This window comes from Lagenorhynchus albirostris, chromosome 16 (assembly GCF_949774975.1).
Source record: "Lagenorhynchus albirostris chromosome 16, mLagAlb1.1, whole genome shotgun sequence".
Lineage (NCBI taxonomy): Eukaryota > Metazoa > Chordata > Mammalia > Artiodactyla > Delphinidae > Lagenorhynchus > Lagenorhynchus albirostris.
Window position 1 is genome coordinate 52941088 of NC_083110.1, and position 14947 is coordinate 52956034.

A 14947-nucleotide genomic window follows, 5' to 3' on the forward strand; every position below is an offset into this window, starting at 1 on the left:
GCTACTCTTCATTGCAGTGTGAGGGCTTCTCATTGCAGTGGCTTCTGTTTGTTGTGGAGCACGGGCTCTAGGCACGTGGGCTTCAGTAGTTGTAGCACGTGGGCTTAGTTGCTCTGTGCTATGTGGGATCTTCCTGGACAAGGGCTCAAACCCTTGTTCCCTGCATTGGCAGGCAGATTCTTAACCACTGCACCACCAGGGAAGTACCAGCCAAAACAATTTTGAAAAGAAGAATAACATTGGAAACCTCACATTTCCCCATTTCAAAACTTACCACAAAGCTACTGTAATCAAGACAATGTAGTACTGATGTAAGAATAGACATATAGATTGGTGGAATAGAATTGAGAGTCCAGAAATAAACCCAAACATTAATGATCAATTTATTTTTGACCAGAATGTCAAAACAATTCAACATGGAAAGAATAATCTTTTAACATATACTGCTTCAACAGCTGGATATCCACATGCAAAAGAATGTATTTAGATACTCCTTCATACCATGTATAAAAGATAACTCAAAATGGATCAAAGACCTACATGTTAGAGATAAAATGATTAAAATATTAGAAACATATAAGTTGAAATTCATTAAATTGAAAACATTTGTGTTTCAAAGAACTCAAGACAATCCACAAAATGGGGGAAAACACTTTCAAATCATATATCTAATGTGGGAATTGTACCCAGAATACACATAAATGATTACAACTCAATAATAAAAAGACAAACAACTCAGTTAAAAAATGGTCAAAGGAGGGAATTCCCTGGCAGTCCAGTGGTTAGGACTCTGCGCTTTCATTGCCGAGAGCCCGGGTTCGATCTCTGGTTGGCGAACTAAGATCCCACAAGCCATGCAGCCCAAAAAAAAAAAAATTGTCAAAGGATTTGAATAGACATTTCTGCAAAGAAGATATACAAATAGCTAATAACAACATGAAAAGATGGTTAACATTTTTAGTCATTAGGGAAATACAAATCCAAAGCACAATGAGATATTACTTCACACGCTTTAGGGTGGTTACAGTTGAAAAGACAATAACAACGATTGATGAGTATGCAGAGAAACAGAAACTCATACACTGTTAATCAGGGTGTAAAATGGTGTAGTCACTTTGGAAAACAGTTGGGTGTTCCTCAAACTGTTAAGTATATTTGCCATAGGACGCAGAAATTCCACTTTTAGATATATACCCAAAAGAAATGAAGAACATACATCCACTCGAAAACTTGAACAAAATTGTTTATGGTAGTAGTATCCATAATAGCCAAAAAGTGGAAACAACTCAAATGTCCATCAATTGATTAATGAATAAACAAAATATGGTATAGCTATATAATATATTATTCAGCAATGAAAAGAAATAGAGTACTGATACTATAACATAGATGAACATTGAAAACAGTAGGCTAAGTGAAAGAAGGCAGTCACAAAGGACCACATTGTATGATCCCATTCATATGAAATGTCAAATATGCAAGTCTATAGAGACAAACTAGATCAGTGGATGACTAGGATGGGAGCTCGGGGAGAGTGGAGAGTGTCTGCTTATAGGTATGGAGTTTCTTTTTGATGTGAGAAGATTCTAAGCAGATTGTGGTAACGGTTGCCCAACTCTGAATATAGTCAAACCCACTGAACTGTATAGTTTTAAGTGGGTGAATTTTATAGTATGTTAATTATATCTCAATAATACCATTAAAATTATCAACTAGTAAAAGTTGGTTAACTATTAGAAGGGGAAAATTGGATATTAAGGAATGCAGAAATGACAAGTGAGAATAAGCAAGGAAGAAACTAAGCACTTAGAATAGGTCTCACCAACCCCTAGTCTGAGATTCAGGCCTTGTTGAAGAGGTTGTAGCTGCCACAGGGACATTCAGGCTGCTGATAGTGAAGAAATTTTCTAGAAGGTGCAGACCTGACTGAGCCGGTTTGTGGGAATAGTCAATTCAGTGGCTGTGAAACTCATTGGAGGGTGCTGGTCAGCTAGAGCTGGTCTACTCCTGCTAAGAGCTAAAGAAACTCACTGGAAGGTGCTGGCAGCCTTGAGCTGGTCCACAGGAAGTTTCCTCACCGAGTGGCAGACAAACTCATAGAGGGTGTGGCCAAGCTAGAGCCTACTGGGTGGCTGAGAGAAATTCATTGGTGAGAACTGGTGGGATAAAGCCAGTTAGCAGAACCTGGCCTGGGGGTGCTGCAGAAAAGCTCAGTGGAAGACACCACAGCCCAGAACTGGTCTGCAAAAAGTGACCTGCTAGGTGGCTGAGAAACTCAGAGGAGAGTGATTGTCACTGGGCTTCCCTAATCCACTGATAGGGAAAAAGCACACTGGAAGCAGGGAGGGAGGGATATATATGTGTGTATATATATATATAAAGCAGCACCCTTATTGGCCCATACTCTGCCTCAATTGATGCCATATTCTGTTAGCCTTATCCACAACTCTGTGAGCCCCCTTGATTGGTATCCTAATCTTGTTATGATAATTGAGACCCCCCTGGCTTCTGATATGTAAGTGCTGCTATCAATGTCCCAGGGTTTAGACTATTAGCCCTAGCTACCATTAGCCCTGGCCAGCAGAACAGGGCTACCAGTGAACTTCTTAGTGATATTTGCTCCTTTCTTACCAGTGCATTTCTAATGGCCTTGGTGATCACACTTGTCCTTTGGGACATAATTCTCTGGTGGGCCTTCTGCCCTCACATAATATATCCACTCCAGCACGCTCAGTTCTCTGAGCCTTTTAATTCTCTCCTCTACTATCTGCCATAGCAATTCAGGCATTTCACCCTCAATCAGTGAAGGTCATCACCTTTTCTAGTCTTCCAAGAGCCACTCAATGAGTTTGCATCATCTCCTAGGGTCATTGCCAGAGTATTAAATTATGTATCCTGAGAAGCGCCCTTAAGTTAATAAATTATTCCTTATCCAATCTTATATTCTGGCTTCTTTGCTCAAGTATTCTCGAAATCTAGTTCCATGGTACTCCCTCAGCTCCTGCCAGTACATGGTGCCTAATTCATCAGTCTCTTTCAGGATGTATTCTTTCCTCCCTCAGCAGGCCTAGCACATTTATAGCTGATTTAAGCTGCAACTTAACTTTAGTTATTGGCCTCGCAGCCCGGACAGAAGGTAGGGGCATATCCTGAGGGGTATTTCTGTTGCCTTGCAGGGGAGAGGCCTCTGCAGTGTCTTCCCACACAGGCAGAATGTTATTTCTTAATGACAGGGGTTAACTCTGCTGACTCTGAGGGTTCAGAGGAGTCTGGGAAGCCAAATAATTGGTGGCATTCACCATTAATGATGGTTTTACCATCATTCATCCCCAGATGTTCTCATCCCATCTGTCAGGGTCTCAGGGTTTTTGAACTAGGACTCTGACCTTGGTTGGACAGACCTGTCTTGGTTTAGCATTAAATTATCTTTGCATGGAATTCCCTGGAGGTCCAGTGGTTAGGACCCAGTGCTTTCACTGCTGTGGGCCTGGGTTTGATCCCTGGTCAGGGAACTAAGCTCCCACAAGCCACACAGTGTGGCCAAAAAAAACAAAAAAAAATAGTTTTGCAGTTCAGCAACTGTATTAAATCCTGAGTTTGGTCTTCAGCTTTTTCTTCTCTCCCACTGCAGGAGATTAGCAATTGGGTCACCACTTTGTACCAGGGATGGTTCATGCCTCAAATACCCCAAGGATGGAGTCCTTATTGTCAACTGGGTGGTGAGTAATCTGGTTCAAAGATGCCATCTTAATGCCTACTTTCTTGAAACTACTCCTGGTACTAAATCTGTCATTTGGGTCTTCTGGGGAGAAGATGCTGAGATGTAATTAGGAGTACAAGAGGTTTATTGGACAGTAATGCCTGGGGGATGGAGCAAAATTGAGTAAGAAAAGCTTTCACACCGTAATGCAGATCTGATACTGGTGAAAGAAAAGGTTGGTGAGTGGAAGCAGAATTAGGTATAGAAAGCCTCAGACTTCCATGCACTACTGACAAAGTCAGCCAACTCAATGGATACTTTAGGTTAAAGACTATCCATTAGTTAGAGGAATTCCATGTTGGGCAGAATTAGCGAGACTGAGGCTGCTTAGGAAGAGCATAGGCTTGGCTCAAACCCCAAGGCAGATTCTGAAGGCATTAACAGCTAAAGGCTGTCAGCTAATTGCACTCCTACAGCTGAATGCCAAATTTTTTCCTGATGGGAGATCCAAACAGTGCACCTCCATGGCTGCCATACGATGGGGCAATATCAAGTAGTGTGATATTCATGTAACTGGAGTCCCTGAAGGGGAGGAGAAGGATAACAGAAAAAATAATAATTGAAACTTTTCCCCTAAATTTGATGAAAGCTATAAATACAAAGATCCAAGAAGCAACATGAAGCTCAAGCAGGAAAAAGAAAACCATACCAAGACACATTATAATCACATGTTCATCATCACAGGTGATAAAGAGAAAAGTTTTATTGCAGCCGGAGAAAAAAAGCACACATTATGTACTGAGAATCAAAGATAAGAATTACTGCAGACTTGTTGTCAGAAACGCTGCAGGCCAGAAGAGTGGAATGATATCTTTAAGGTACTGAAGTCATCCTAGAATTCTTTCTCTAGCAAAATTACCCTTCAAAAATGAAGATAAAACAAAGAAAATTTCACAGAAGAGAAGTCTAAGATATGTCATCACCAGTAAAGTTGCTCTATCTTAAATGTTAAGAGAAATTCTTCATGTGGAAGGAAAATGATACCAGGTGGATATTAGATCTATACAAAGGAATTAAGAGCTCTGGAAATGGTGAGTAAACAAATAAATATAAAAGTGAAAGGGGGGTATTATGACATTTAAGAATACAGTTATTTTTATAAGTGAGTTTGTGAGTTCATAACCTTCTAGAATTTCAAACTCCTTTCAGATTGCTTTCTTACTCAGTGATCAAGTGCATTCCTCATTTAATTATTAGATTTATCTTAATTAGCTGCTTTATCATTTCAGTGCTGTCTAAAGTGCACAGTAGGATAAAAAGCTTTGATATGACAGAGTATAATACATTGCTGGGACAACCTAAGACCTTGGATATGGCTGCTCACAATGGTATCTCTTTTATTCCTGAGTGTTCATCAATGTCTGCTTTTCTGCCCCTGTTCTGTGGGCTGTTTCCCTAGGCTTTTAATCTAGTTTTGCTCTCATCCCACTCTGAACCTCATATCAAGTTTAGGGTCCATTTAATAGACATGCAGATCAAAGAGGGTACAATTATATTTAATAAGCTAAGCTAACAACATAATCATGGATAAGAAAGTTCATATCTGTATACATCTCCCATGGCTGGGAGCTCACAAAAAGGAACCATTACAGCCCCCTTATTTGTACTTATAAATATCATATATTATCTATATTTTATTTTCTACACATTAAAATTTTAACCAAGGCAATTGTCAAGCACTGACAGTAGGCGTCCTTGTTACACTGGGGCACTAGGACCATTGTGGTGGTCTAAATTTTCAGCAGCTTTGTTTTATCCAAGAGCATCATTTTCTTTTTCTGGAAGTAGCGCGTTATTTTCTTACATGACTGAAAATACTTTACACCTGTTTTTTTAAATAAAGACATTTATTTGGAGAATATTAGTAGCATATTCTCAGCCTCACCAGATATTAACAGTTCATCAAGTCAGGCAACAGAACATGTCCATGTGAGCTTCTTATAAGGAAATCGATGACCACCTCAACAGCTTCCTCATCTTCTATTTTATTACTGGATGATTCATAATCCAAAATATGAAGTTTTTGGACTTTTTCCTCAAAAGTAGAAGTAGGTAAAATGTCTGAAGCAATGATGTTGACTTCCTTTAAAAAATTTTTTTTAATTTATGAAACTTTAACTGCATATTTCAGTCTTGTGGAATCTTTTGTGTTATTCTGACTGTCAATAAGAACCAGGGGACTGTGTTGATGATTCTTGATGATTTCAGCAACACTTCCAAAGTACTAGAACAAGAAAACATAGATGAATTATAAATTGGCATTTATATTAACAGTGAACTCCACTCCTCCCATCTTCTCCAACTCTTTCAAGTTAGTCAGAGTTACTAGGTCCCAGATGACATTCTATCCAAAAAAGTCTAATTTAACAATGGCTGTAACCTTTGAGGTGGCAGACCCTGGCCATTCAATGAGACTGAAAATGCAACTGACATCCTCAATTAGGATAACTTCTTAGAGAAAATTACTTTATTGAGTTATGATGTAATATTTTAATATTTTGTTTTTTATTTAGTGCCAAGTGTAAAACTGTCATACATTGAATTTCTCTACATTTTTATAAAACATAGATTATCTGTTATGTTGCATGTATTAGATACAAGGACTGATGTAGTAAATTAACGTTAGAATTTAATGTGAAGAGAGTTATTTCCCAGGTTAATTCATGTTTGTTTTTGTGTTCTTTTTTTTGAATAAATAAGGAAACCTTTATAAACCTTCATATACCCATTTTTGCTTTAGCTCTCAGTAAGTTTAGAGCTAAATTAGTGCCTAGTTAATAATTTCATGCTAGGCTCTTACTATACATACATATTTTTCCGTATATTAATTCCTATTGTCTATTGGTTTTAGTTTAAGGCTATCACAATTTTTTTCTGAAAAATGATCAATGTTTTAAGTGAAAGATAAAATAAGTATAACACAGACCAAGAAATGAAATGCATTGATTATACAAAAGTGCTACAAGCTCATGATCATCAGATAAATGCATTTAGAGTCATTTTTTTAAAGGGGTAATTGTTTTGCAACACTGCCATATAATTTAGCAGTTACCACCAATTGACTTCATTTTCCCTTAGTTTTTCATATAAAGATAAACATCTGGAATAAAAAATGTTTACAAGCCTTTATTAATTATTTGAATAGCTTCCAAATATTATATATTAAAATAAGTATACAGAATACTAGTCATTTTTCAAACAAAACACCAGTTGTCTTTTAGATAATTGGCTTCTGAATATTAGGTCAGGGAGGAGAGACAGAGACTTTCAAGTACCTTTAGTCCTTATTTCTTACTTTCTCTTCAATCATTCAGCCCTCCTGTACTTGCCAATGAATTGTTTTTATGATATTCATAAAGACATTCATTCTGTTTGTTTGGCACAGCATATTGTTAATCTGAATGCAGTTGGAAGTTAAATTTATGGACTAACACACCAGGAAATGAAATAGTACAACCTCTTTGAAGTGAATTCCAAGTGAAAAAGTGTGTTCTGAACCCAGTAAATATAGGAGAGAGTTGCTTTGCTTATACAAATAAGCATCTCATTCTGTCCTTATACTCTTCTGAATATGAGGATTGCTGTGTTGCAGAGTTTGGGGATTAAAATGTTTGAAGTAGGGGGTTGAGCTGAGTTGAAATGTTTGAAGTAAGGACTGGACTTGAGGCATATTTGTGATTTGACTGAATGAAGGATTGAGCATAACTTAATTGCAGTTTCCCCTTAACACTTTTTTTTTGGTCTACACTAATTCAGTGTATTTGAGATATTCATACATGGACAGAAAAACAATTGTTTGATAACTCAAAATCCCATGGTCAATAAAATAAAGCAAACAGATCTCAGAGTGATAAAATACTCACTATGTATCCACATAATGTCAAAACATTTGCAAAAAAATTAAACAGTTAATCAACTAGTTACTTTTTCTACCCATGAATACCCAAACACAAATACAGACAAACAGACTTTTCAAGATCTCCACATGGTTGACATCATGTAACCAAAGTTTTCATTTTTCAATTCAGATGTTCAGTATATGGGAGAAATTATCTTTTTATTATAGATAATTTAAGTAAGTGTTTTAAAGGACTCTGTCAGTACTTCCAGATGCTATTATAATAATATGTATTTATTTTGGTATCCATAGGCTGGATAATTGGGGAGGGGGGTGAAGCTCTGATCTATTCATTCTGAGGTAGAGATGAAGATTCTTTAAGCCAAGAAGAATCACTGTTTATCAGAGTTTCCTAGCAGGACAAGGAAGTCCAGAGCCTCTCTGAGAGCTCAAAATTTATCTGACTGAATTTCAGTACCACTAAAAAGGACAGCGCCCTCACCTACCCCTAAGCCTCTTATAGAGGTACTGGACCCCTGGGGAGGCTTTTTTTTAAAAAAAAATTTTATCATTTATTTGTTTATTTGGCTGCATTGGGTCTTTCGTTGCTGCGCGTGGGCTTTCTCTAGTTGCAGCGAGCGGGAGCTACTCTTCATTGCGGTGCGCTGGCTTCTCATTGCAGTGGCTTCTCTTGTTGTGGAGCACGGGCTCTAGGTGCACGGGCTTCATTAGTTGTGCTTGTGGGCTCTAGAGCACAGGCTCAGTAGTTGTGCACAGGCTTAGCTGCTCCGCGGCATGTGGGATCTTCCCAGACCAGAGCTCAAACCCATGTCCCCTGCATTGGCAGGCAGATTCTTAACCACTGCGCCACCAGGGAAGTCCCTGGGGAGGCTTTAGAATGTAACCATCCATCCAAAGTCACTCTGTCCTACTAGGATCACCACCATATCCTACTACTGATTACTGTTGAGGAGCATATAGTTTAAAAAATTTGTCATATCAAGGTTTCAGTGAGAATGAATGTTTTTGTGAGTAGGGAGAAGCAGACAGTTCTGTTAAAGTTTAACTGGTGTGAAATGATAATGCAATCTATATTTTAAAACCCATTTGGTCTTGATCAGTGTTTTGTGTTTTCAGAGTTTTGCATTTTCTAACTATCTGAGACTTTATTAAAAGCAAAATAAAACTCCAAACTATAAAACTCCTCGAAGAAAACATAGGGAGAAAGCTTCACGAGACTGCATTTGGCAATGATTTCTTGGATGTTACACCAAAAGCACAGGCAACAAAACAAAACATAGACAAATAGGACTACATTAAACTATACTACAAAGTTATAAGAGTTCTTTACATATTCTGGATATTAACCTCTTATCAGACACATAATTTGCAAATATTTTCTCCCATTTCAGAGGTTGCCTTTTTACTCTGTTGATTGTGACCTTTGATGAACAGAAAATTTTAGACCATTTTATTATACCATATACAAAAAAAAAATAGACTCAAAATGAATTAAAGATTTAAATGTAAGACCTGAAACCATAGAAATCCCAGAAGAAAACATAAGCAGTATGCTCTTTGACATTGGTCTTAGCAATATTTTTTGGACATGTCTCCTCAAGCAAGGGTGACAAAAGCACAAATAAACAAATGGGACTACACCAAGCTAAAAAGATTTTGCATAACAAAGGAAACCATCAACAAAAGGAAAAGGCAACCTACTGAATGAGAGAAGATATTTGCCAATAATATGTCTGATAAGGGGATAATATCCAAAATATATAAAGAACTCTTGTAACTCAGTATCAAACAAACAAATAAGCAATCTAATTAAAAAATGTGCAGAGGACCTGAGTAGACATTTTTCTGAAGAAGACATGCAGATGGCCAACAGGCACATGAAATGATGCTCAACATCACTAATCATCAGGAAAATGAAAATCAGAACCACAATGAGATATCACATCACACCTGTGAGAATGGCTATTATCAAAAAGACAAGAGACAATATGCTTGTGAGGATGTGAAGAAACGGGAACCCGTGTGCACTGTTGGTGGGAATGTACATTGGTACGACAACTATGGAAAACAGCATGGAGATTCCTCAAAAAATTAAAAATAGAACTGCCATATGATCCACCAATTCCTATCCTGGGTATATATCCAAAGAAAATGAAAACACTAATTCAAAAAGTTATGTACACTCTGATGTTCATACAAGCATTATTTACAGTAGCCAAGATATGGAAGCAAACTAAGTGTCCATCAAAAGATGAATAGGTAAAGATGATGTGATATATATATATATATATATACAATGGAATATTACTCAGCCATAAAAAGAGTGAAATTGTGCCATTTGTGACAACATGGGTGGACCAAGAGGGTATTACACTAAGTGAAGTAAGTCAGACAGAGAAAGACAAATATCATATGATTTCACTTATATGTGGCATCTAAAAAACAAAGCAAACAAAATGCCGAGTCAGACTGACCTCATTAAGCAACAGGATAAAAGATATAGCTTTTACATCATACCAGTCTTTCCTCCTCTCTGTTCTCTCATAGGATATACTGCCCAAACATAGTATTTTATCTCGTACTCTATGACAATGTGCAAGCCTTAGGCCAGGTACTCTTGTATCCTTTCTCCACATCTCTGGCACCTAATACAGTATGATGGCATTGTGCTCAAAACATAGTTATAGAGTTGGATTAGAAGAGAAATTACTGACCTCTTCACCAGTTTTCTTTCTGCCCAAAGCATACTGTTTTGTTGCTTCAATAAATCGCACAGGGATATTATATACTCGCTTATTAAAAAATACAACTAGTGTATATGGCTGTTTGGAATCATGGCCAGAGCTTTTCCGAATAAGAAATGATCCATCCTGTTTATTAAAAGAAAGAATAATTATGATTAGTGTTACTTGTATTTCCATAGGTTAAAAATCAGTTTATGAAAAATACCTATATTATATTCAAAAGGTAATTATTTAGGTATATGATTTTTATTACCAATTAGAGCTTGTTTTATTATTTTGCAAGAAAATACTTCAGTAAAATATATACTTACAGAAAATTCTGAAAGAAGTAAATGCTGGCATTTTGAGGCACTAAATAAGATCTTATGTTTATAGGCTTTGGAAATGTGTGAAGGGACACATTAAGATCAAACCTAAAGGGCACTCTTGAACTAGGAACCATGTTCACAAGTTGCCTATGAATAAAAAAATATATCAAACAAATTCCATTCAAAAGTGCTATAAGAAGAAAACAGATATTGGGAATCAAAACATTTTAGCTGATAAAAATTCTCCAAAAATTTATGTTGAAGCAGAAAAAATATTGTAACACAACATTCCAAATTTAATTAAATATTTTGTAAAATATTCTACAATCATAAACTCAAAAATTATGAACAAAAAATAGACAAAAACAGGAAGAAGGAATGCAATAAAAGTTGATCAAACCTGGGAAAAAGCACTTACCTGGTGGCACAGTGGTTAAGAATCTGCCTGCCAATGCAGGGGACATGGGTTCGAGCCCTGGTCCAGGAAGATCCCACATGCCACGGAGCAACTAAGCCCATGTGCCACAACTACTGAACCTGTGCTCTAGAGCCCATGAGCCACAACTACTGAACCCACATGCCACAATTACAGAAGCCCTTGCACTCTAGGGCCCGTGCTCTGCAACAAGAGAAGCCACTGCAATGAGAAGCCCGTGCACCACAACGAAGAGTAGCCCCTGCTAGCCACACTAGAGAAAGCCCACACACAGCAAACAAAGACCCAGTGCAGCCAAAAAAAACCACAAAAAACCAGTATATTCTGACAAGGCAAGGTGCAAGTGGGCGGAGAAAAGAGAAAGAAAAAGAAAAGTGGCACTTTAATCTTGGATTGTCCAGACTGTTCTAGTGTTCCTATATGACTGGGCTTCGACTCTCCAAAAATTTACTTCCCAGTACTTTTTGCCACCTTGATCCCAATCTTTTATCCCAAGCATTGATCCAAAATAGTCTGTTACATTTCACTCCTGGATGGATCTCATGTAGCACCAAGCCTTACAGAGATCCCCTCCAGAGCTTTCTTCTCTTCCACTATTTGGAGAGCAGTGGAGCCTATGGATCCGTGTATAGATGAAAGGATAAGCAGCAATACGATAGCGGAACAAAGAAAGAGGGAGGTACTTCAAAGAGAGGAGGGGACGGCAGTTCCTCTTGAGTAAGTAAAGAGAAAAGATCCCTGCATCCATAATTGTTGCAATTACTTAATTAGCATATTATCGGGATGACAACTGTGCCGATATAGGCTGAGGGCACAACATGAGATTTTAAAATGGTCAGACCTTGTTCGATCTGTATAATGCCTCTTCGGCCGACTTTCGATCGCAGGCACCAGCGTACCATGGTTTACAGTGAACGTCAGCTTCCTGTGAGTGAGAGGGCATTATTAAGCATGAGATGGCCCTTCAATGACACTGAACCTTCTGTGCACTAGAAACAAAGTCCCATTTTGCATTACCAGAAAGGCCTAAGTACATTTGGGCCAGTAATCTGAAAATGAGTTTTATGCTTCTTTTGATCAACCACAAGGATTATAATTGACTTTTCCCCAATTTGGCTGTAGGGGGTAGACTTAGTATTTGAACTTGAGACCTAATCCTCCTAGATTCCTGAACCATTTATTCCTTTCTCCTAAATAAGTTATAATCTCCCTTTCTATTATGATCTTACTGTTGCTTTGTGGAGCGTTTTATAATTTCCGAAGTGTTTTTACAAATATCTTATTTGATTCTTGTAACAACTTTGAAGGCAAGACGAATACATGCTATCATCCCTATTTTACATTTGAGAAAGCTTAGAGACTTGCCCAAGGGCACACTGAGTCCTTTCTCTGTCTTTTCTTAAACTATGCTATTTTATGTGTTTTAATATCATATGCCTCCACAGATCTATTCTGAAAAAATTACATAGTTTAAATAGAATCTATGTGAGAGGAAGAACAATAAAAACAACACACTTCTTTGCTAGTTTTGAAGAAACACCAATTGTTATTTATGGCATCCAGAATACAAATTAGTATAAATGGAGCAAAGTCTTAACAGTTGGGAAAAAAATGTATTCTGTACCCATCAGCAAATGACAACTCACAGGCTCACTTAAAATAGAATCTGTTTCCAAGCTTCACTCCAAAGTCTCTCTTATAAGAAGTCATGCCCTTTCCTGCAGTTTACTGATAACGAGTTCATTTCATACCTGTTCTGACAAATTGGAATTAGATGAAAAGCTGGGTAATGGGCCATCCACAGTTGGGCTTCCCCCTTCTGGAAATCCTGAAAGGGATTTGAAAAATCAGTGGATCCCATTATATCTTGAGCAGTTACTCTGCCTATACCTCAACACTGTGCTGGGAGCTACAAGGAACACACACACTGAAAAATCACACACATAAAAAAAATCCTTAAGAGTTGTGCTTCTCGAAGTGAGGTCTGAGGACCCTGGGAATCCCCAAGATTCTTTCAGGGCGTTTGCGAGGTTTTTTCCAAATACATATCTCTGTGAAGCCCAATTTTCCTCATATACTTCGACCAGTAAAACATATTGTAACAGATTGAATGTAGACGCAGATATGAGAATTCAGCTGCCTCTGTTATTCCAGGCATTAAAGAGATTTTAAAAATGTAAAACAATGCCACTCTTCCCCCTAAATTTCTTTTGTTTGGAAAATATATTTTTTTCATAAAAATATGTTGTTAACATGTAATGAGTTTAATATTTTAAAAATGGATTCATAAATGTTTTAAATGCCTTCTAACTAATACATTAAATATCGTTAGAAAGAAACACATAAACCATAGTTCTTTGGGTCTGATCTTAACAGTGTTAGAATGGTCCTGAGGTCAAAATGATTGAGAATTTCTGCCCTAAGGCATAAACTCCCTCAGGGAGTTTACCGTCTAAATGTGGAGACATGGAGACACATGAAATGGAGAAAATACTTAGCTGTATTCATTCATTCATTCATCCACTCACTCATTCATTCTTTATTGTGTACCTGCCATGGATCAAGGCTTTGGGAGTATACAGCAGTCAACAAAACAGCAAAATGCCCCTCCCTCTTGGAGCTTAAATTTTAACGGAGTGAGATAGGCAATTAAGACATAAGTAAATATATATATACAATATTACAAAGTCGTAAGTGCTATGAAGAAAAGTAGGCAGGGAAGTGGGTGGGGGATATCTTCGGATAAGTAGTATGTTTAAATAGGCTGGTCAGGGAGAGCCTCACTGAGGTGACACTTGGGTAAGATCTGTAGGTGGAGAGGGAGGAGGCCTGTGGATATCTGAGGAAACAATGTTGCAGGTGTAGGGAACAGTGAATGCAAGGGCCTGGCATATTTGAGGAATAGAGAGGGGGCCACTGTGCCTGGACTGCAGTGAGAAAAGGGGTGAAGAATAAGGGATGAAGTCATACAGGAGGTGGTGAAGGGACCAGGTTTGTGGGACCCAGTGGACACTTAGCATGACTTGGGCTTTAACAAGCATGGTACGGGAAGCTTTGGGGGGGTTTTGAACAGAATAGTGTGATTTGCCTGTCTTTTAACAAGGTCACTCTGACTCCAGGGCTGGAAATAGATAGAAGGGGGCAAGAGCAGAGAGAGGAGGTCAGTTGAGTCTTGCAAGCCCAGGCAGGAGGTGATGGTGGCTTGGAACAGATGGCATCAGCAGAATTAGCGAGAGTGACTGGATTCCAAATGTATTTTGAAGGAACGGCTGGAAGGTGTGAAGAAAGCAAGTGAAGGGACTTCCCCGGTGGCGCAGTGGTTAAGAATCTGCCTGCCGATGCAGGGGACACGGGTTCAAGCCCTGGTCCGGGAAGATTCCACATGCCGCAGAGCAAATAAGCCCGTGAGCCACAACTACTGAGCCCGCGTGCCACAGCTATTGAAGCCTGCGTGCCTAGAGCCCATGCTCCGCAACCAAAGAAGCCACCGCAATGAGAAGCCCGCGCACCGCAACGAAAAGTAGCCCCCGCTCGCTGCAACTAGAGAAAGCCCACACGCAGCAACGAAGACCCAATGCAGCCAAAAATAAATAAATACATTTATTAAAAAAAAAAAAAAAAGGAAAGCAAGTGAGGAGTCATGGGTGACTCTAAGGTTTTTGACCAGAGCAACTAGAGTTGTCCTTTCTTAGGAGGGGAAGTCTACAAGAGAAACAGGCTTAGATGAACCAACTGCTTCAGATAAAAGTGCCCTGGACGTTCAAAGGTGACAGCCACCATTGTTAACAGGAGGGAGCAATGAGGGCTTGGCAGGCCCAGGAGGGCTGAGTATGAAGGAAG

General features: G+C 38.5%; 2 protein-coding genes across 16 annotated transcripts in view; one reads left to right on the forward strand and one right to left on the reverse strand.

The window, feature by feature from the left end:
- ZNF518A (zinc finger protein 518A) overlaps positions 1-14947 on the forward strand; it is a 64989-nt gene that overhangs the window by 33224 nt on the left and 16818 nt on the right. For 10 of the 15 annotated variants that reach the window (XR_009536002.1, XR_009536005.1, XR_009536007.1 and 7 more), the window contains one exon: positions 3632-3719. The exons of 3 other annotated variants lie outside the window; for them this stretch is intronic. Coding sequence is in view for 1 of the 12 variants with exons in the window: in XM_060125959.1 (XP_059981942.1) it covers positions 3632-3719 (88 nt within the window). In the remaining 11 variants the exon portion in view is untranslated. Of the gene's footprint in view, positions 1-3631; positions 3720-4450; positions 4792-14399; positions 14628-14947 lie in introns of those variants that run through there. 2 more of the 15 variants (XR_009536015.1, XR_009536016.1) reach the window with 2 other exon arrangements.
- The window catches only part of BLNK (B cell linker), a 75534-nt gene continuing 66286 nt past the window's right edge, over positions 5700-14947 (reverse strand). The window contains exons 14-17 of the mRNA XM_060125961.1: positions 12859-12935; positions 11949-12032; positions 10334-10489; positions 5700-5984 (exon numbers count right to left, since the gene is read on the reverse strand). Coding sequence (XP_059981944.1) covers positions 5865-5984; positions 10334-10489; positions 11949-12032; positions 12859-12935 — 437 coding nt within the window. The 3' untranslated portion in view covers positions 5700-5864. The remainder of the gene's footprint in view (positions 5985-10333; positions 10490-11948; positions 12033-12858; positions 12936-14947) is intronic.